Here is a 19,593-nt window from a genome sequence, read left to right on the forward strand (position 1 = left end):
TACAGAATTATATTAATTTCGAATAAAATAATTAGGTTAAACTATTACCTACGGTATAGTTAATATATAATATATCGCTAACTAAAACGATTAAAGCTATACCGTTCTTCGTAAACTTCGGCTACGAAGCAGACCTACGGCAAGGACCTGCGGTTAAGGTACCTAGGGTTAGGATTAAGGCAGATAAGATATATATACTTTACGGTAAGCTTAAGCAAAAACTAGAGTTTATAAAGGAAAAGATACGGAAATATTATAATACTAGAAGGCTCGAGGGACCTCGCTTTAAGGAAGGAGATATAGTATTCCTTTCTACACGCAATTTATGTACTAAAAGACCTAATAAGAAGCTGGACCACAGGAGAGTAGGCCCGTTTAAGGTTAAGAGAAAGATATCGGAGACGGTATTTAAACTGGAGCTATCCCGTACGATACGTCTACGGTCACATACTTTCCACATCTCACTTCTGGAGCCCGTACCATAGGTAAGTAAGGCCAATATATAGGTAGTAGCGGAGGACGAAGAAGAAGAGTACGATATAGAAGAAATACTAGATTTACGGTTTAATAGAAGTAAATTAAAGTATTTAGTTAGTTGGTTAGGATATCCGGCTATAGATAACTCGTGGGAACCATAGGTATACCTTAACTGCCTAGATAAGTAAAAAGAATTCCATTAGCGATATCCGGACCGACCAAAACCCAAGTAAGTAAAAAGACTCGGCCCCGGCTTATAGCTAGATAGCTATAAGACGGAGCTAAGAGAACCTCGGCGGGAGTCGAACCCGCGCCTTCGACGTAGTGGCCGACGTGCAATACATTATACTACGAAGTTAGAAGGTATAAAAGGAACCTAGGTATAAAGACTGCTACGTATCTTAATTACCTTAAGAGGTGGAAGGTACGCCCTTGGTAGTATCCTAAGGGGTTAAGAAGGAAGGACCGGCCGTACCCGGGTCCAGAGAAAGGTTAGGCGGCCAGTTAAAAGCTAAAGAAGGGTCTAGGAAAGGAAGATTAGGGGGAGTAATAGAAGCGTTCGCCGCCGGCGGGCCATACGGGGTAGCAGGCCGCGCGGGAGACTCTCTCTCTTCCTTATTAAGGAGCCGAGACTCGCGACGAAAAGTAGTAAGGGCCCGAGCCTTAAGGGTACGCGATTATATTTTAAGACGAAGAAGCTTACTTAAGATAGCCTGTTTTTCGGTATCCAGGCGTTCCTTTTCCCTAATTAGAGGACGAACTACGGGACTAGTTAACGAGGGAAGGGAACGGCCAAAGAGGAGACTTACGATCTACACTATAAACGTTATAATAGGAACGACTCGACTTAATATATAGGAGACACCGCTTATATCGAGGAGAAGCTATATACTCGAGGTTATTCTTTTTATAATAGGTATACTCGGGTATAATAAAGCCGAATTTCTCGAGGAAACGTACTTAATCGCGGCAACGGTCGGTACTCGTACGAGTTAATTTCTTTATACGATTAGATATAACGGCTAGGGTAAGAAGGGAGAGAAAGGCTTACTATGGAAATGCGGAAGAAATGGGGATCGGTAACTATTTCAGGAATACGGTCGCCGGGGCGTCGATCTGGGAAGAGGGGCATCATGTCACAGTTAACCCAACAGCAGGCCGCGCCACATGTGGGGCGCAGGACGCCCCTAACCTATCGTTAAGGAGGTCAGGGGATAACCAATCAGGGGTAAGCAGAAGTGTTATGGCGCTAAGGCTCATGAGCACTCTGCAGGATACAATGTGCTAGGAGTGATCAGAGGGATAGCACGACGAGCACTTCGCAGGATACAATGTGCTAGGAGTGATCAGGGGGATAGCACGACGAGCACTTCGCAGGATGCAATATGCTAGGAGTGATCGGGGCCGTAGCAGGGCGAGCACCTCACGGTCCTGAGGTCTATATATACGGAGGAACTGGCCGGTGTAGATAGACAGTTCCGTAGTATGCAATTCAAGCTTGTATTCACGGTATCTAGTGTTTACATTGAGACATCTTGTTGTGCACTGTTTAGCTGCACCGAGCCACGATTATTCAGAAGTGCCTTCGACCAGTATCCCTTTCAGAGGTTCTGGATAGGGGTTCGTCACAAAAGTATTTAATTAACGATAAAAAATTAAAAGTATGTACGGAGTAAAGTATAAAATAAGCGCCCTCTATGGTACTACTGTAAAGAGCTTAATAAATAATAGTATACTTTATCGATATAGGCGGTAAGATCGAAAAACTAAAGTTAACGACGTTAGTAAAGATATTAAAGGTTAATAAATACGTTTATTATAATAATATAAGGAAAGGTAAGAAAAAGGCGGTACCCGTAAAATATCAAAGATATTTAGCCTTTACGGTTAAATATTTAAAGGGGCTTCTAGAATAAGGACCGTAGGATTATAAAATTACGTTAAAAAAAGGAATTAAATTACGGTTATTTAAAGTTTATGATATTAACGATAAATAAAGTAAGGAGCTACGGAAGTATTAAAATAAAAATTTAAAGAAAAAATATATTAAAGAGTTTATATCGTTAATAAAATATTTTATATTTTTCGTACCGAAGAAAGATAGTAGTTTATAACTATATATAAACTACCGTTAATTAAATAACGAAATAATAAAAAATAATTATTTATTACCGTTAATATCTAAATTATAAAGTTAACTAATAAAGGCGTAATACTTTATATATTTAAATATATTTATCGGGTACGCCTATATACGAATTAAAGAAAGAAACGAATAGAAAATAGCGTTTCGTATACTGTTGAAATAGGTGCTATTGAGGCCTGTAAATATAGGCTCAGATAGCTATCGGCGCAGTACACTGAGAGCGAAGAAGACTTTGACTGCAGCATTCGACAGTTGCCGTGGCACTGAAGGAACGAGGATTACAGGGGCGGCGCCCTGTAATATATAGAAGAGAATCACTGTAACATAGGCTTGTGAGGCACTAATGAGTGTGGTGAACCAGTATATTGATTGAACCTTATAGACTAAAAAATACCACAGTGGATAGGGTGTAAGGCAGAGGTCTTATAGGCCATCGGCCTCTTACTTGCTCCCCGAGGGTGATTTCGTTCCCGGGCCTGAACGCGCGTTTCCCGGGCCCGAACGCCCGCTAAGTGCGCTATCCAAATATAAGGTTACAGGCCACGTTGCCGCTACCGTTTAACCTCTGCAGGCCACGTTGCCGCTACCGTTTAACCACTGCAGGGCACCGGCCTTAGCGCTCGGCCTTCCGGGACCTCGGATTGCTTCCGGAGGCCGAGCCTCCGCTCCGGTAACCGCAGTCCCTAAACACTGCTGATTCAAGCCATCGTATTGCCTCTGAGGCCCTGTAATATATAGGGCTCAGATACACTGTAAAATCCATAAGCAAAAGCTGTATTTTAACATATACCGATAGTAAGAACGCCGAAATTATATTTCTGAACCTTTAGAATATCGCTAGGACCCGGTGTATCGATATACGGTATAAATAGGTAGGTAAATAAGTAAAGGAAAAAAGATTTAGTATTTAATATATTTCTAGGTTAGAAATATTAGCGGATAGATTTATAAAGGTATTATAAAGGGAGAAATACGCGAAGTTTATATAGCTATTAGGAATGCGAGATTTTCTGGGTTAAGATATGCAGGAAAACGTATATTTATATAGGAAAAAGGATATTAGGGCATTAGGTAAAGGAATTAAAGGAAGTAAAAAGAATCTAGGCATATATTGGGCTTTAGAGGATATTGGCGATGGCTTTATTTTGGACGGCGGTGTACTATCTGTGGGGGAGGGTGTGGGGTATTAAAGGGCCCAGGTTTTCCTAGGCCCATACCGGTTTGCTTTTGGAGATGGATTTACTTACTGTTTTTTTTTTTTTTAATAAACAACTAACTACTGTAATACTAATTTATTTACTATTTTTCTGGCCAATTTAGCCTCATTTTCGCAGCCAGTGACTTTCCTAGGTCACCAGCCCAACACATTATTACGCTCTGCATACCTCCACATTCCTCCCACTTCCTCTAGCCACTCGATGTTGGCTGCTTTGGGCCACTAAAATAGGCGTACGGTCGCCAGATCGAGGACTTGATGCGCATATATATTAACCACGTAAGCAAGGTCGAGTTCCTCTATGCCTCCGGCGAGGCCCTTTTCGCCTCTATAACGGAGAAGAATATACAGGGTGGTTTTGCGGGTGCTGGCCTTATACCGTACGATCCAGAAAGGGTGCTTTCTAAGCTGGATGTAAAGCTTCGTACGTGTGACGAACTTCTGTACAGAACCTCTGAAAGGGATACGGGTTGAAGGTAACTTCTGAACAATCCTGGTTCGGTGCAGCTAAACAGTGCACAACAAGATGTCTCCAATGTAAACACAAGATACCGTGAATACAATCTGTATTGCATACTGCGGAACTGTCTATCTACACCAGCCAGTTCCTCCGTATATATAGACCTTAGATCCCTAAGTACCTCCGTACCTGTATCACTCCCGCTCACCAGCGGTCGGTGGTGATCCTCTGGCGCTCACCACGCTCACCAGGTGATCGTGGTGATCCGGCTCACCTTCGCCAAGCAGTGAGCCCCCTCTGACTCTGCAACCTTGTCGTCGTGTCTCCTTCATCCTATTGGTAGACCCAGTTAGCTGCAGTCCCCACCTGGCCTTCCTATATGGTTGGTCTGTGACAAGCTGATGCTAAGGAACTAGGAAGGTATGAGGCTATGAGTCTTGATGATATGAGGTAAGGTACCTATGTAAGACGGGTCTGAATCTCATGCCGAGTAGGTGTTCTATATAACGATTAGACCGTCTGTTTCATTTGGGAATGATTCCAATTAAACTGTTTAATTTGGACATTCTGAAATGCGATTCTAGCCTCTACTGACAGGGGAGGGGGGTAGGGTGTCAGAGGCAGTGCTGCTCCTAGTTACACACCCCACCCAAGTCCGAAAGCGGCAATATATTTCCCTCGACCAGGAAGAACAGTCAGTCAACGTTGGCCGACGCTTGGTTGCCTGAACTCAGGGGGTTAGCCAGCAACAAGTGAACAAGTGACGTTGCGGGGCAACTCGCTGCGGACCCAAATAGCTGTGCTTTTAGGGGTTTAGTCCCAGTGCCCCTTCAGACACATCAACTGCTCACGACTTCCAAGGACAGCTGTCAGGATCCTTTTCACTTCTCTCCAACTCTTCATCTTTGCATCCTCACTGAGCCTGAATAGATATCAGTCATCATGGAGCAATTTCTCATCGACGACGCCGACCGCTACGAGGAGCTGGTTCAGGCCTTCAACCCCAAGCCCGTGGCTCCGGTCAGAGCGGGTTCAACAAACCCCGACTTTCTCGTCAGTACTCGCATTAGACCACTGCTACGAGATGAGATCTCTCAGGGCTTTCCAGAGAGTGTCTGTTCACGGCCTGGTGGTGCGTATATCGTCGACTTGCACGAGCTCAAGAAGTCAGTGAGGGGGCTGCCTTGTCTGAATGTAAGTCACTGTCAGTCAGTGCTTGGAAATAGTGCGAGCTTTTCAACAAGAGCAGTCCTTCAGCTACCCGGTCGACCGCGTCTTCGGCCCCGACAGCACCACCAAGCAAATCTACGATGCCATTATCCAGCCCCTCGTCCCCTTGGCCTAGGGCGGAGGTGTGAGCACCATGTTCGCCTACGGGCAGACAGGATCAGGCAAAACCTTCACCGTCAGCGGGTTGGAGGAGCATGGCACGTTGCAGAAACGTTTGATGGATGGTACCCTAGAGGGAGAAAGGAAGCTGTGCATGTCCATTATTGAACTAGCCGGACAGACAGCCTTTGGCAGGCAATCACCCCCTTGACCCCCAACTAACGCCAGGCGAGTAGACCTCCTCAACTCCCGCAAGCAAATCTCCATCCTCGAAGACTCCCTAGGCAACACCCCAGCTCGCCAGTGCCCAAGAACACCCCCTCACGTCCAAGGCCGAGCTTCTTTCCCTCATCCCCACCGCGTCTTCCCTCCGAAAGACGGCCCCAACCCTCAAAAACGACTCGTCCTCCCGCTCGCACGCCATCTGCCGCATCCGCATCGGGAACCGCTCTATTCCGGCAGCAGAAGATGGGCTCCTCTACCTCATCGACCTTGCCGGGTCGGAAGCCGCCCACGACAAGTCCACCCACGACGCGGCGAGGATGAGGGAAGCGAGAGAGATCAACACCAGCCTCTCTGCTCTAAAAGACTGCATCAGGGGGAGGGCGATGGTTGATCTTGATCAGGGGTCTGGGAAGAAGGCGCATGTACCGTTTAGGCAGAGCACACTGACGAAGACGTTGAAGCATGTGTTTGATCCGAGCCCGGTGGGGGGGTTTGAGGGGGGGGGGGAGGAAAGACAGTTGTGGTGGCGTGTGTGAATCCTTGCTTAGCGGATACGCAGGCCAGCAGGAATACGTTGCGGTATGCGGAGTTGTTGAGGGTTACGGCTTTTGGCCCGGCGGGGAAGAAGGTACAAGAATATGATGAGAAGAGGCCGGTCACGTGGGGGATTGGGGAGGTGAGGGAGTGGGTGGGGAAGAATGTGAGTTTTGATGGTTTCTTAGTGTAAATGATATGCAAAGGCTAACAAGGCCGGATGGGATGGTGACAGTCGGAAACCCCTCGTGTTGATGGGAAACGTCCTCGCCCCGACGGAATCGGGAGCGCAGCTTTTACGGCTGCCTGTTGGGGAGTTTGTGGAGAGGTGTCTCAAGACTCCGGGGGTGACGATGGAGCAGGCCACGACGTTTCAGAGCAAGTTTTGGCAGCTGCATGTTGATAACTTGCGCTCTCAGTCCTCTTCCCAGCACTCCAAAGAGAAGCCTGAGGTCAAGTTGACGAGGATGGAAAGACTTTACTCGAGCGCGGATATCGAAGGGCCGCCGCACGCGAGGGATGTCCCCTTCAAGGAGAGGATTAGGCCGGGCATGGTTGTCTCTTACCGTTCAGTTGGAAAAACTGGGGCGGCGCAGATGGGGACGGAGCAGATGGGGACGGAGCAGATGGGGACGGAGCAGATGGGGGTTGTGCTGTCGAGGGCTGATGCGGTGGGGGAGAGGGTGAGGGATTTGACTGGGGTGCAGGTTAATCATGGGGGAGAGAACTAGGGGGAGAGGTATCTCTGTGCGATGGTTGTGCCTGCTATCTTGCCGGGGGCGTATGATGTTGGGCTTTGGATGCAGGTGGTGGTTGGGGTTGGGGAGGTGGAGGCTGAGGTGGTGCTGGAGTGGGATGTGACCACTCGATATTATTATTTGACTGTGTAGGGAGGTGTTGGACTGATTTCACGGTGCCGGAAGTCATCACCGGCATATACAGACGATTTCTCATTTCCCGCTGCCAGTATCGGCATCGATGACGGTCGGTAGGTTGAGTTGTGTTGGCACCACCTTCCGTTCTCTCTCATACTTTTTTTTTCTCCATAATGGGTGAGAGATTCTCTTGGTGATAGTGATAAAAATGGTACTATATCTCGTCGCTACATAGGCACAGTAGGGCTGCACATCTCCCGCATACGACGCGTGTTTTTTCCCACAGGATTCATTACCGACGGTTGGTTCCGACATACAACGCGAGCGCCGGGTGGACGGTTCCATATTACTTGCTGCACCGGTCAAAAGCGTTGATAGCGTTTGGGTGCAGGTTAGAATACCCGGATGAGCTGTCACTGGTGAGTAGACGAGAGCTGGTTGACCGTTGGGTTGGTACGTTCTTGGCACTTTGGACGGCATTCATTTGGAACAGAGTATTATGTAGGAGAAGTGGGATTTGCCCCTGCATACTGCGTCTTGACCGGTTTGGATCATGGTTGGGGGAGGGGGGGGGTCACTTGCTTGTGCATATTCAATCTTGGGTATGTGGAAAAAAGAAACCTCGGGTGATCTTGAGGCTGACGGCAATCATCATGAGATACTTGTTTGTTTTCGGGATGTGGGTTGTGTGAGAGAGAGAGAGAGAAAGGGAGGGCAAAGAGACATGTGACTTTTACAAGGGTACAAGGGGGTGATTATCAGTGCCCCTGATCCTTGCCCTGTGTATGCGGGCTTGGCGGGCGCTGATTCTCTTTAGCGCAACGTCATTTGATAACGTTTTCGCGCAAAAGGGGCCGGGCCGTCTGAGGATTGTGTGTGGCTTGCGGGTGCTGAACTGGTTTCGGTCAAGACACGCGAGAGTGGCGTCTTCTGGTGCTGCATGGAAGGTTTCGGGGGATGGCTTCGGTGTCTTTTCTAGAAAGAAAAACACGAAGCCGCGCAAGAAAGGAGGTCAACGGAGAGACAGGCTGACTGACAGCCTGCTTGCCAGACACCCGACATCTGTCAACCACGAGGTTATCACCGCTCAGACAGCTTACTCCCAGGTCCTTTAGCCGTACCGCCATGCTGGAACGAGGTTGGCTGGGTATGTGCGGCAATGAATTGAGGAAAGTGGTATCTGTTTGGCCCCTGGAAGACACTCTCTCACACGTGGAGAACAGCTTACTGCTGGGCAGGCGAGACACCCCACATCAAGACCACCTTGCGCAACCATGCCGTGCAGATAGACATGTCGGACCAATCACGCCCGTCTGAAGCGCAAAAGAGCTCGTGGTTCGATGTCTCTTCCCAGCCGCCAACCGGACGAATTTGGTGGCAGATCCGACACCTGTGGACGCCAACCTCGAGAGAGGATGACGGGGCTCCAGTCGAGATCCACAGAGAACATCTAGACCCTGTTGATCTCTCGTTTGGGGGTCGCTTTCTGGCTGCCGATCACGTTTGGCGATTTGAGCCTCTTTTCACCTCAACATCTTCGTTAACATCACTTTGCGCCGAGGCAGCTCGTTGACGAGCCTCAAGCAAGACACCTGCTCCTCAGAACAGGAGCCATGAGCCAGCAACCATGACTCTCTACTCGTCTCCGCCTCCGGCACGGCCCTTCAGCGAGGACAAGCCGACTCTCTTGACATCGTGGTGGATCACGCTGCTATGTGCCTTCATCATCCTCCTCCGTCTCGTGGGGCGGTTTGTGCGGGTCGAGAAGCTGTTTGGAGAGGACAAGGTCGCCGCTCTGGTGTTGATACCCCTCTTCCTGCGAATGGCCTTTGTGCACCCCATTCTCTTGTTTGGAACCAACAATGTCGAGTTGAACGATGAGCTGGACTTGTCGGACGAGGGGCTCCGGCGGCGGGCCATTGGGAGCGGACTGGTGCTGATCAGTCGTATGCTGTACGCAGTGGTGTAAGGTCCCTCCACAGTTTTGGGCAGCAACTCGGTGGCTAACATTATGTTTCTCAGACTATGGCTGCTCAAGCTGGTTACTCTCGAGTTCTTTGATCGTCTGGTTGGATCTTCTGGGAGGAACCGCTACACCTTGCTCCTTCGGTCGATGCGCATCGCTTTGGTCGCGACCTTTGTGGCGGTTGTCGTCAGTGATCTTGCGGAATGCCAGCCGTTCACAAAGTACTGGCAGGTCAGTCCGGACCCGGGACCGCAGTGTCGTCAGGGCTACGCAAACCTCCTCACAGCATCAGTTTGCAACGCGGCTACCGACCTGCTGCTGGTTGTGTTCCCTGTGCCCATTGTCATACAAAGCCGACTGCCGATGGGACACAAGTCGCTGCTGGTTGCCCTCTTTTGTCTCCACATCTTTACGGTGGTGGTGACCATCTGTCGGGTGCCTCAGATCATCAGCGAGCAGGGATACCAAGCGACGAGGACGACATGGGCTTCGGCCGATATCCTGATGGCAACATTTGCGGCCAACGCACTTACCATCGGGACGTTTATGAGAGACAAGGGTGTCAAGAAGAAGAAGTTCAAATACGAGCCGACAGAGTCGCAAAACAGAAGAAACTCGAGGAAGGATTCGATGGCCATCTCGAAGAAGCCGTCCTGGGATGAGGATGATGACATGGAGGCGGGTTATTCTGAAGGAAAACGCGGAGGGCTGAGTCGTACAAAGACGCCCGACATCTCCTCGACACCAGGAGAGGCCGAGCAAGCCAAGAGGGAGATCAAGTCCCCCAGGGTGCACCACGGCAGTCGGTCAGCCAGCATGGACTCGCTGATTCCTAGGGGTCGACAGACACCTGCCACCCAAGTGGTCAAGACCACCACTTTTGAGATGACAGTCTCGTCGTCTGATGATCAGGAACATGTTCGGTGCAAAAAGGAAGCCCACGTAGGGCTCTGTCTGACCCCCATTCACGGGGTGGTGACAGCGACGGCAAACGGACGAGGGAGGGGGTCCAGCATCCTTCTTCGCGAGATGAAACCGATGCCAGACACTCACAACGAGGAGACGGAGCAGCAACAGCGCTGACGGGTAGATGCGAGGCACCTTAACCTACGATCAGTTTTAGTGTTTTTAGTGTTTACTTTCTGAACATGATGATACCTACCTGACCTTTGTCGTGATTTTGCTTTTTCCCAGGTGGAGTGTGCGGCGTGCCCTGAATCCTGCGGGGGTGCGGGCGGGGGGGATCATCGTTTGTGGAGCTCCCTCCAAGGCATGACACAAGACTCTCCAGCGGCACGACCCTCGTGGCTCGTGGCATACCAGGTCCTGGGCCCACGGGCAGTTGTTGCATCTCGTGAAGATGACCTCGGCCGAATCCCACCGCTCTTTTTTTTTTTTTGTTATTCTATGCCCGGACAATAGCTGATGAGCTAGATTTGGGGGGGGGTTTATTGGGTTATGGGGTTGTTAGGTTATTGGGTTGTTGGGTTGTTGACGGTGATCACCACAGTCACCGATGCTTGTCTCTGCTACGGCAGAGTAAGAGACCTCAACAATCTCAAACAAGGCCTTTGTCATGTGCGCCACAGGCATTGTTCCAAGTATTAGACCCCCCTTTCCAAGCAGCACGGGCAGCTCCCGTCACCCACACTCTCCCACAGACTTCGGGAACAGAGGCACGTCCATCAGGTACACTTCGAGGTCTCAGACCCGAAAACCACGCAATCGGTTCCCAAAAGGCGCTAATGCAACCCAGAGCAAACCCCTGTCGGCTTGGTTCAGGCGATTGCAGTCGTTGGTGGAGGGCGGCACGGTGGGGCCACCCGACACCTATTGTTCGTCGGGGACCCTCGATTCGCTGCAACCCCAGCAATCTTTGAGGTGATGGCAATCATGGCTGGCATCATTTCGCCTTTTATCCTTTCCTTTGTCCTCTTGCATTCGGATGAGATATGTAGACAGCCTGCCGATAGGACAGTGTTGACACCAGCAGCATCAGTCGACACTCCCGTCCAACACGGGCATCACCACCACCTCTCACACCCTCAACGGCTGGATCGGCAATCCTCCGAGGTGACAGTCAAACGACAAGCACCCCCCAACTCGGAGACTCCAGCAGCGGCAGCAGTAGCAGCAGCAGGCAGTGCGGGGCAAATATTGGCAGGACCGCCCATCTTTTCTTATCTCTCTGACGCCGCTAGACGACAAACCCACGACACCCACCCACCCGTCATCTCCTGCTGCAGAAAATTTCCATGTTGGATTCCCCATCTCTCGCATACACGCTGTCACCGTCACCCTTCACGGCCGGTTTATTACGCTGTGGAAATTTCATTAGCTGCTGGGACAGACGGCGTTGCGAACGGCAGGCCACCACGGCTGTTATCTCCTAGGGTGTCCCCATCTACAACAGGCCCAGCGCCAGGGGTTCTCCACGAACACAACCGTTTATCAGTGGAGTGGACCCGTCACCTGCCGTTGTCTCCGTTTCGTGCCCGGTATTCGGGGGGCCACTTTCACTCAACTGCCAGGCCGAACAACTCTATTGTCGACGGCGGGATTCGTCGCGAAAGAAAATCAAACGAAACAAACCCGGAGCTCACCAACGCATGGTAATCGCGGGCCGTTGAGAGACACGGTTGTGCAACCCACCATCTCGCTGTCAGACCCGCCATTTTTGATCTCGCTCGCCATCCCCGTCGCCTTCGCCATTCCAATGATCCGACAGAGATGACCCTCGACCGCGACATTGAGATGAGCCAGCTGGATCGCACCCGCAGTCTGGCCGAAGGCAGCAGCTTCACTGTCCGGGGTCAAAGTCGGGCCTCGGATCCTGATCATCATCATCATCATCATCATTATCATCATCACCACCACAACCACCACCCTCATAATACCGTCGGCGTAGGTGCCGGAGGGATGAAAGCTCGCGTGGGGAGGTTCATCGACACCTTCCGCCGGGAACACCCAGACAACGTCCGCTACCACGACGACCCCAACTTTGCGCTTCACGTCACTGACCCAGAAGGTGGCCCAGGCGACTCACCGACGACAACCAGAACAACAAATGGGTTTGGCTCTGCTTCGGGGGTGGCGGTGGTGAGGCAGCATAATGGGGAGAGGTACTATGACTTACGGACGGCGAACTCCAGGACGGCGGGGACGTTGCTTGCGCGGGAGCTCAAGGGGAGGCATTTGCAGATGATTGCGATTGGGGGGTCGATCGGGACGGGTTTGTTTGTTGCGAGTGGGAAGGCGTTGAGTGAGGGGGGGCCGGCGGCGGTGTTGTTGGCGTACATCTTTGTGGGCGTGATGCTGTATTGCACGGTGCAGGCGTTGGGGGGAGTTGGCCGTGGTGTTTCCTGTAGCGGGGTCGTTCTCGGCTTTTTCGACGAGGTTTCTGGATCCGAGTTGGGGGTTTGCTATGGGTTGGAAGTAGGTTGTTTTTGTTGACCGTTTTTCTGTTGATGGGGAGACATCCCGCGTCACCCTTTTTCTTCCGTTGTTCTGGTGTTGCATGCTAACGTGGTGTGACTGAAGCTATGCCTTGCAGTGGATAGTGGTGTTACCGCTCGAGATTATTGCCGGCGCCATGACTATCGGTTATTGGAACGAGAGTCTGAACAAGGCCATATTTGTGGCCGTGTTTCTGGCGGTCATTGTTGTCATCAACCTCTTTGGAGTAAAGGGGTACGGCGAGGCAGAGTTTGTGTTTGCCATTGTCAAGGTTACTGCTGTCGTCGGGTTCATGTGAGTTTCGCACGGGTGCTTACCTGTTGGTGGAACGTAGCTGACCGCCCTGTTAGCCTTCTCGGTATCGTCATCAACATCGGAGGGACCCCCGAAGGCGGCTACATCGGCGGCAAGTACTGGTCCGACCCGGGCGCCTTCAACAATGGCTTCAAGGGCCTCTGTAGCGTGTTTGTCACGGCCGCCTTTGCCTTTGCTGGCACGGAGCTGGTCGGTTTGGCTGCCGCCGAGACAGCCAACCCGCGAAAGTCCTTGCCCACCGCCATCAAGCAAGTGTTTTGGAGAATCACACTCTTCTACATTGTGTCGCTTGCGCTTGTCGGTCTCCTGGTGCCGTACAACGAGCCCAGGTTGCTTGGTGCTACTAGCATCGCCGACGCCTCAGCCAGTCCCTTTGTCATCGCCATCGAAAGCGCAGGCACGACTATTCTACCCAGCATCATGAACGGCGTCATCCTTGTGTCCGTCATCAGCGTCGGCAACTCTTCCGTCTTTGGATCCTCCCGAACACTCGCCGCCCTCGCCGAGCTGGGCCAGGCGCCCAAGATCTTCGCCTACGTCGACCGCCGCGGCCGTCCGCTAGTTTCCATCCTCGCAGCATCGAGCGTCGGTCTCCTGGCCTTCATGGCCAACTCCAAAGTCCACAGCCACGTGTTCGACTGGCTCCTCGCCATATCAGGCCTGAGCAGCGTCTTCACCTGGGGGAGCACCTGTCTCGCCCACATCCGCCTCCGCAAGGCATGGGCGTACCATCACAGATCAGTCAGCGACATGGCCTTTCGTGCTCAGGGGGGAACGATCGGCAGCTGGATCGGCCTGTTTTGCAACTGTCTCATTCTCGTCGGTCAGTGCTGGGTGGCGATTTGGCCCATTACGAGCGAGCCGTTGACGTCGAGTCAGCGGGCCGAGAATTTCTTTTTGCAGTGTTTGGCGATCCCGGTGGTGTTGTTGTTTTTGATTGGGCACAAGCTGTGGTATAGGACGAGCGTGATCAAGGTGGAGGACATGGATATTGATACGGGGAGGAGGGATTTTGGCAGACTCGGGATTATCAAGGCGCAGGAGGAGGAGGAGAGGGCAAGTTGGCCGAAGTGGAAGAGGGTTTATAGGGTTATTTGCTGATGGTTTGGGGGCTGGGGCGTGTACATATGAGTATATAATTTGGGGGAAGGGTGGTGGTGGTTGGTTGTAATTTGAGATGAATTTTGATGTCGCAGAGCATTCGTCGTGCTTTCAGGTGTCTTCTTGACTATCATGATTCCCACTGTATGCCGGCGGAGAACGTTTCCGTAGCCACAAACGCCACCATTCCACCCTCACCCTCACCATCATCACCCGCTCTCACCCTCACAGCCAACTCCTCGGACCCAACCACTCTGTACTCCGGTATGAAGCCCAGTGCGTAAGGTATTTTTGGTCTGGTCTAGGATTGGATAGGTAAGTATTTTGCACTTATTTTAGGTTATGTCTTCTGATGAATGGGCGTTGATTGCCACGGCATTTACACATGAGAAAGTGAGTGATGGGTAGCGACGATCTGGCAGGTCTCTGACGGTAACTGCGTGGCAGTGACTGCCTCCAGGTGAACCACCAGTGCCTCTCCTGAGAGGGACGGGAGCACCTGTCCAGCTTCCTACACCTGGCAACAGACTGACAGCCGTACTTGCCTACCTCAGGAATACGCGGTACTTGTAGTACTTCCAACAGCAGCCCACTATCCGACGGCCAAATGGTCAAATGGACCCCCAAACGGCTTTCGTAGCCCACCACCCCACGGGTTGGTGGGTGAGCTTTTGATATTTTCGGCAGACCCTCTTAGGAGGAGTAGAGACTCTTTCTGTTTTCGGTCTTGGTCAGTCCCATCCCCTCCACCGCATCACGACATTTTTTAGCTCATTGCAGAAAGGTTTTCTCGGCTCAAGAACTTATATTGTTGCCGAATTCTGTCTCACACTCCCCTAACCTCCAGACGAAGCCGCGGCAGCCCGCATGTTTCCGCACCGGAAAGCTCGACGTGGACAATATTGCACCCAAACGGCCGTCCTCCTGGAGGCGCACCAAACCTCAACATGCGCATGGCATCCACGCACGACCTCTGTCTCTCTATTTTCTCCTGCTGTGGTACACAGCACTGTCGCAACAAACAATTCAATGCCCGAGAGCTGCTGACCGCCTCTGATCATCTGCTTCTTTTTTCTGGAACCCCAAGTCACGGCCCTAAAGGGAAGGTTGCAGCGCTCGCCGTGGGACAGACAGACCCAGGACCGGCAGTTGGAGCTTGGAAATCCGGGGAAAGGAACACGGCCGGGCATCTCATCATGCATTCCTCCCAGCCTCCGTCTTTTTACCAAGCTTTCCTCCTGTCGCACAGGCAGCATTCCCCGCATGCTGTCCCACGGGATGCCGAGGAGAAAACCCCATCATGCGGGTGGAGGAATTGGAGACTCTTGGTGGGTTGGGGTACCTACCTTGATGATCACCACGTTACAGCCCAGCCGTGTTGTTCGGTCACGGGAGGCAGCTTGCTGGGACCGCATGCTCACCACATGCGAACACGATGGTTCATCCAATCTATCTTCGCATCGCCGGTGGTGTTGAGGTGGCACCGCGGTCATGATGATGCGATCAGATATCTTTTTGGCGAGTCCAATTATCTCCTCCTCTCCTTGCCCTTGCTTCCCACATGCCGGCCAGCCTGCTCTGGTGTTATTTGCTTTTTGCTAGCTTCCATTGCAGAATGGCGTTTCTCTGGATCGCCTCTCTTGTGTTGTGCTCTCTGTGGGGGGCACGGGGACAGACTAAACGATGTTCGGGTTACGAAGCCATCAACGTGCTGAAGGCGGACTCGTATCTGATTGCAGATCTTGTTCTCATTGGCAACTGCAGCTCTCACAGCAGCGACATCGAGAACCTGAGGTTGCTTGTCGAGTACCAGACAGGTGAGCACGTCATGTTTTTGTCAAGTATCACGATGCCGTCTAAGGTCACTGACTCGAACAGACTCACGGCTGCATGTCCTCATCACAGATGCCGATTCCCAAGTGTTTCAAATCCAGGAACACGTCCTCCCCCGACCGAGAAGCGAGAACGCGTCCTCGAGCAGCTCTGGGTTGCAGTTCAGTTTCACCCAAAGCCCGTTTGCCTTTAGCGTTACAAGAGCGTCGACAGGGGAGACCCTTTTTGACACGGCCGACACGCCGTTGATCTTTGAAACCCAGTACATCCGACTCAGAACTCGCTTGCCGTCGAATCCAAATATTTATGGGCTGGGCGAACACTCGGATGACTTTCGCCTTCCAACATGGAATTACACCCGCACGCTATGGAACACGGAATCGCCCATGATCCCAAACGGGCTCAATCTCTACGGCTCGCACCCGGTGTACTTTGATCATCGGGGCGAGTCAGGCACGCACGGCGTGTTTCTGCGGAGTTCCAACGGCATGGATGTCAAGTTGGGCACCTCGGACCAGGGACAGCAATTCCTCGAGTACAATGTGATTGGCGGCGTATTCGACTTTTACTTCTTAGCAGGCCCGACCCCAACAGACGTCAGCAAGCAGTATGCCGAAGTTGTCGGGCTCCCAGCGTTTGTGCCGTATTGGGTCCTGGGTTTCCACCAGTGCAAGTATGGATATAAAAGCATTGATGAAGTTGGACAAGTTGTTGACACCTACGCGGCCGCTGGGATCCCATTGGAGACGATGTGGGGTGATATTGACTACATGAGCGACCATCAGGATTTCACCACGGACGGGAGCCGTTACCCCCTGGAGAAAGTTCGGCAGCTGGTTCAGAGTCTGCACGATGATGGACAACACTATGTTCAAATCCTGGATCCGGGAATCCATCGAGCTGGTGGTTACCCAACCTACACCAGAGGCGCCGAACAGAACGTCTTTCTCAAAGCAGCAGATGGCTCATTTTATCGCGGGTTTCAATGGCCCGGCGAAGTGGTTTGGCCTGACTGGCTCCATCCAAACACACAGGAATGGTGGACAGATGAGATCAGGAGGTTCTACGACCCCAACTCAGGCGTCAACGTCGATGGGCTGTGGGTTGACATGAACGAGGCGAGCAACATGTGTGAAAGCACCAGCTGCTTTGCTTCAACATCTGCTCGAACCTGGGTTGCCAACAAGGGTATCGCGGTCAGGAAACGGTACGGGGACCCGGTTCCATTTCTTGGAGTGCCAGAGAGAGATCTCTTCAACCCTCTGTATCGCATACAGAACCGATGGGGCGACATCTCCAGCAAAACTTTGTGGACGAACATCACCAATGCCGACGGAACCCACCAGTATGATACTCACAACTTCTACGGCACCATGATGGCTGGCGCCACCCGGAACGCGCTGCTGAGCAGAAACTCGGCTGTCAGGCCCTTCGTCCTCACTCGATCGACCTTTGCTGGCGTGGGGAGAGTGGCAGCGCATTGGTTCGGTGACAACGCTTCTAGGTGGGATCATTACCGAACTACTATCCGCCAAATGTTGTCCTTCACTGCTCTGCACGCGGTGCCCTTTGTTGGCTCTGACGTCTGTGGCTTCAACGAAAACGCGACGGAAAAAATGTGTGCCCGCTGGGCTTTGCTAGGCGCGTTCCAGCCCTTCTACCGCAACCACGCAGATACCACGGCCAACCGTCAGGAATTTTACCTGTGGCCTTTGGTCACCCAAGCCGCCAAGAAGGCGATTGATACTCGCTACAAGTTGCTCGACTACATGTACACCTCCCTCTGGAAAGCGAGCGCTGACGGCACGCCCAACGCCAGCCCGCTGTGGTTCTTCTACCCCTCGGATAGCAACACGTTTGGCATCCAGAACCAATGGATGCTTGGAGACGCGTTGCTTGTTTCTCCAGTTGTTGACGACGACTCCCAGAGCGTCAGCTTCTACCTTCCGGACGATATCTGGTATGACTTTTGGACTTTTGAGCAAAAGGCCGGGGGTGGACAAACGCACAGGTTGGACGGGGTGCAGTGGGATGAGATTCCTGTTCACATTCGAGGCGGGACTATCCTTGCTATGAGGACTGAATCAGCGAATACTACTGCCCAGTTGAGGGAGAAGAACTTTAGGATTATTGTTGCGCCGGGGAAGGACGGGACTGCCAAGGGGGAATTGTACTTGGATGATGGGGCCAGTTTGGATGTGGGGGGGAACAAGTCGGAGATTGGGTTTGTGTGGGATGGGCAGAGCTTTGCTGCGAACGGGACGTTTGGGTTTGAGACGGATGTGAAGGTTGAGAGGGTTGTTGTTCTCGGAGGGGAGGGAGGGGAGGTTGTTACGCATGAGGGGCCTTGGGGGTTGGGAGGAGAGTTTGGGTTTCATTTGTAGAGAGGGCAAGGGGTGATGAAGTATTTGAATTTTATTCTTGAACTTTCTGCTGATACTATTGTGAGTTGGTTCCGGGTGTTCTTCTTGTCCATTTTCACGAGAGTTTGCCCGTTGTGAAGCTGCTCGTAACCAAACAGTGCAGGATGCGGCTCGAAAATACAAATGGCAATTGTCTTGAGGTCCAATAAATAGCCCGCTTGTTCCATCTTTTTGTTCGGCAGTCAGAGGTTGGTGTTGCCAAGCGCCAATGCTGATGGCTCCTTATTCCGGCCTCTTGCCAAACCAAACGCTCACAATCAAGACAGACAGACGTCCACATATTCCAATCCCATATCATTCCTACATTCTCCCCACTACCAATCATCCACACCCCCCATGGTTCAAACACCTACACCTTTTGAACCCCTTCTTAACTATCCCCCTCTAGGTCGAGGTAGAGGGAGGGGGGGTGATGCTGGGAGAGAGGGCAGGGTTTCTACCAGGTCTTTGGGGGCGGCCTCCAGTCGATGATGGTGACGGAGGCGGGCGTCCGGGGCTGGCGTTGAGAGGACTCGTCGGAGTACTCCGTGATAACGAGTATACCAGATGATGGCGGTGGTGTTGTTATTCTCGGCAGCAAGAAGCAGGACGGTTGTGAAGAGTGAGGATATCGTGGGTTGCTGTTCAGCAAACGATGCCGAATAGACGATGCTCTCAACAGTAGAGTTTTGTTGCCCTGAAATAGCCTTCCATTCACTAGAAGAGGGCCATGTGAATTCAAGCTCAGATCCACTGGAGCAAAATCTCTTCATTGCTCCTGACTTAGTCCATGGTTGGGAGACGACGGGATAGATTGTGGTTGATAGCGATGCCCTGTTTTGGCAGGTCTTGATGAAGTGGCTGTGGCTTCACGTGGCGGTTGGGGGAACACAATAACTTGTGCTTTCCAACTTTGAGCAAAGATTTTAAAGCTGGCTTCTGGAAGAGGAGTTTTCTGAACTCTGGAAGCTGCTAACAACTTCGTGTCGTGTTCCTGGGGTGAAATTCCTGTAAATGCTAAGCATCGTTCAGCGGTGTCTAATCTCTCAGATCCTGTACACTTTTCATCACTCCAAATCACACAAAAAATCCCCCATCCCTCCCCCAAAAAAAAAAAAAAACAGCACGAACCCCCATAAATCTCTCTCTCACCTCCTAATGCGCTATGTGACTGACTCGACTCCTCAAACTTTGATCCTCTTCACCCTGTCCCCCGGGATATACCTCACCCACCGTTCAACTGATAAATCCGTCACCT

The 19,593-nt window shown here is 51.7% G+C and overlaps 4 protein-coding genes and 1 non-coding gene across 5 annotated transcripts; all 5 read left to right on the forward strand.

Moving 5' to 3' along the window:
* The first annotated feature begins 764 nt into the window (after positions 1 to 764).
* QC764_0074360 lies at positions 765 to 835 on the forward strand. The gene has a single exon. It is a non-coding gene; the product is annotated as a tRNA-OTHER (tRNA).
* A 4,406-nt stretch (positions 836 to 5,241) lies between these two features.
* On the forward strand, positions 5,242 to 7,118 carry QC764_501450 (uncharacterized protein; the record flags this gene model as incomplete). Its single annotated transcript, XM_062947403.1, has 4 exons — positions 5,242 to 5,493; positions 5,913 to 6,335; positions 6,413 to 6,553; positions 6,603 to 7,118. 4 exons carry the CDS (start codon positions 5,242 to 5,244, stop codon positions 7,116 to 7,118), a joined length of 1,332 nt encoding a protein of 443 aa, XP_062798561.1.
* A 675-nt stretch (positions 7,119 to 7,793) lies between these two features.
* QC764_501440 (uncharacterized protein) lies at positions 7,794 to 10,395 on the forward strand. The gene is made up of 2 exons (XM_062947402.1): positions 7,794 to 9,227; positions 9,285 to 10,395. The coding sequence occupies exons 1-2, from the start codon at positions 8,890 to 8,892 to the stop codon at positions 10,309 to 10,311; spliced, it is 1,365 nt and encodes a 454-aa protein (XP_062798562.1). The 5' UTR covers positions 7,794 to 8,889; the 3' UTR covers positions 10,312 to 10,395.
* A 167-nt stretch (positions 10,396 to 10,562) lies between these two features.
* Positions 10,563 to 14,785, forward strand: HIP1_2 (histidine permease). The gene is given in 6 exon segments (XM_062947401.1): positions 10,563 to 10,674; positions 10,700 to 12,663; positions 12,769 to 12,978; positions 13,035 to 14,504; positions 14,588 to 14,637; positions 14,655 to 14,785. 3 exon segments carry the CDS (start codon positions 12,653 to 12,655, stop codon positions 14,098 to 14,100), a joined length of 1,287 nt encoding a protein of 428 aa, XP_062798563.1. The 5' UTR covers positions 10,563 to 10,674; positions 10,700 to 12,652; the 3' UTR covers positions 14,101 to 14,504; positions 14,588 to 14,637; positions 14,655 to 14,785.
* A 75-nt stretch (positions 14,786 to 14,860) lies between these two features.
* On the forward strand, positions 14,861 to 18,317 carry QC764_501420 (uncharacterized protein; the record flags this gene model as incomplete). The annotated part of the gene is made up of 2 exons (XM_062947400.1): positions 14,861 to 15,917; positions 15,979 to 18,317. Exons 1-2 carry the CDS (start codon positions 15,662 to 15,664, stop codon positions 18,315 to 18,317), a joined length of 2,595 nt encoding a protein of 864 aa, XP_062798564.1. The 5' UTR covers positions 14,861 to 15,661.
* Positions 18,318 to 19,593: the final 1,276 nt, after the last annotated feature.

The sequence above is a fragment of the Podospora pseudoanserina genome, chromosome 5 (assembly GCF_035222485.1).
Source record: "Podospora pseudoanserina strain CBS 124.78 chromosome 5, whole genome shotgun sequence".
NCBI classification, from domain to species: Eukaryota; Fungi; Ascomycota; class Sordariomycetes; order Sordariales; family Podosporaceae; genus Podospora; species Podospora pseudoanserina.

Bases quoted from the DNA above. Each gene is read 5' to 3' on its own strand.
- QC764_501440 (XM_062947402.1), top strand. From the start codon at position 8,890: ATGACTCTCTACTCGTCTCCGCCTCCGGCACGGCCCTTCAGCGAGGAC. The intron at 9,228-9,284 runs GTAAGGTCCCTC...TATGTTTCTCAG, and splicing joins CGTATGCTGTACGCAGTGGT to ACTATGGCTGCTCAAGCTGG.
- HIP1_2 (XM_062947401.1), top strand. The intron at 12,979-13,034 runs GTGAGTTTCGCA...CCGCCCTGTTAG, and splicing joins ACTGCTGTCGTCGGGTTCAT to CCTTCTCGGTATCGTCATCA.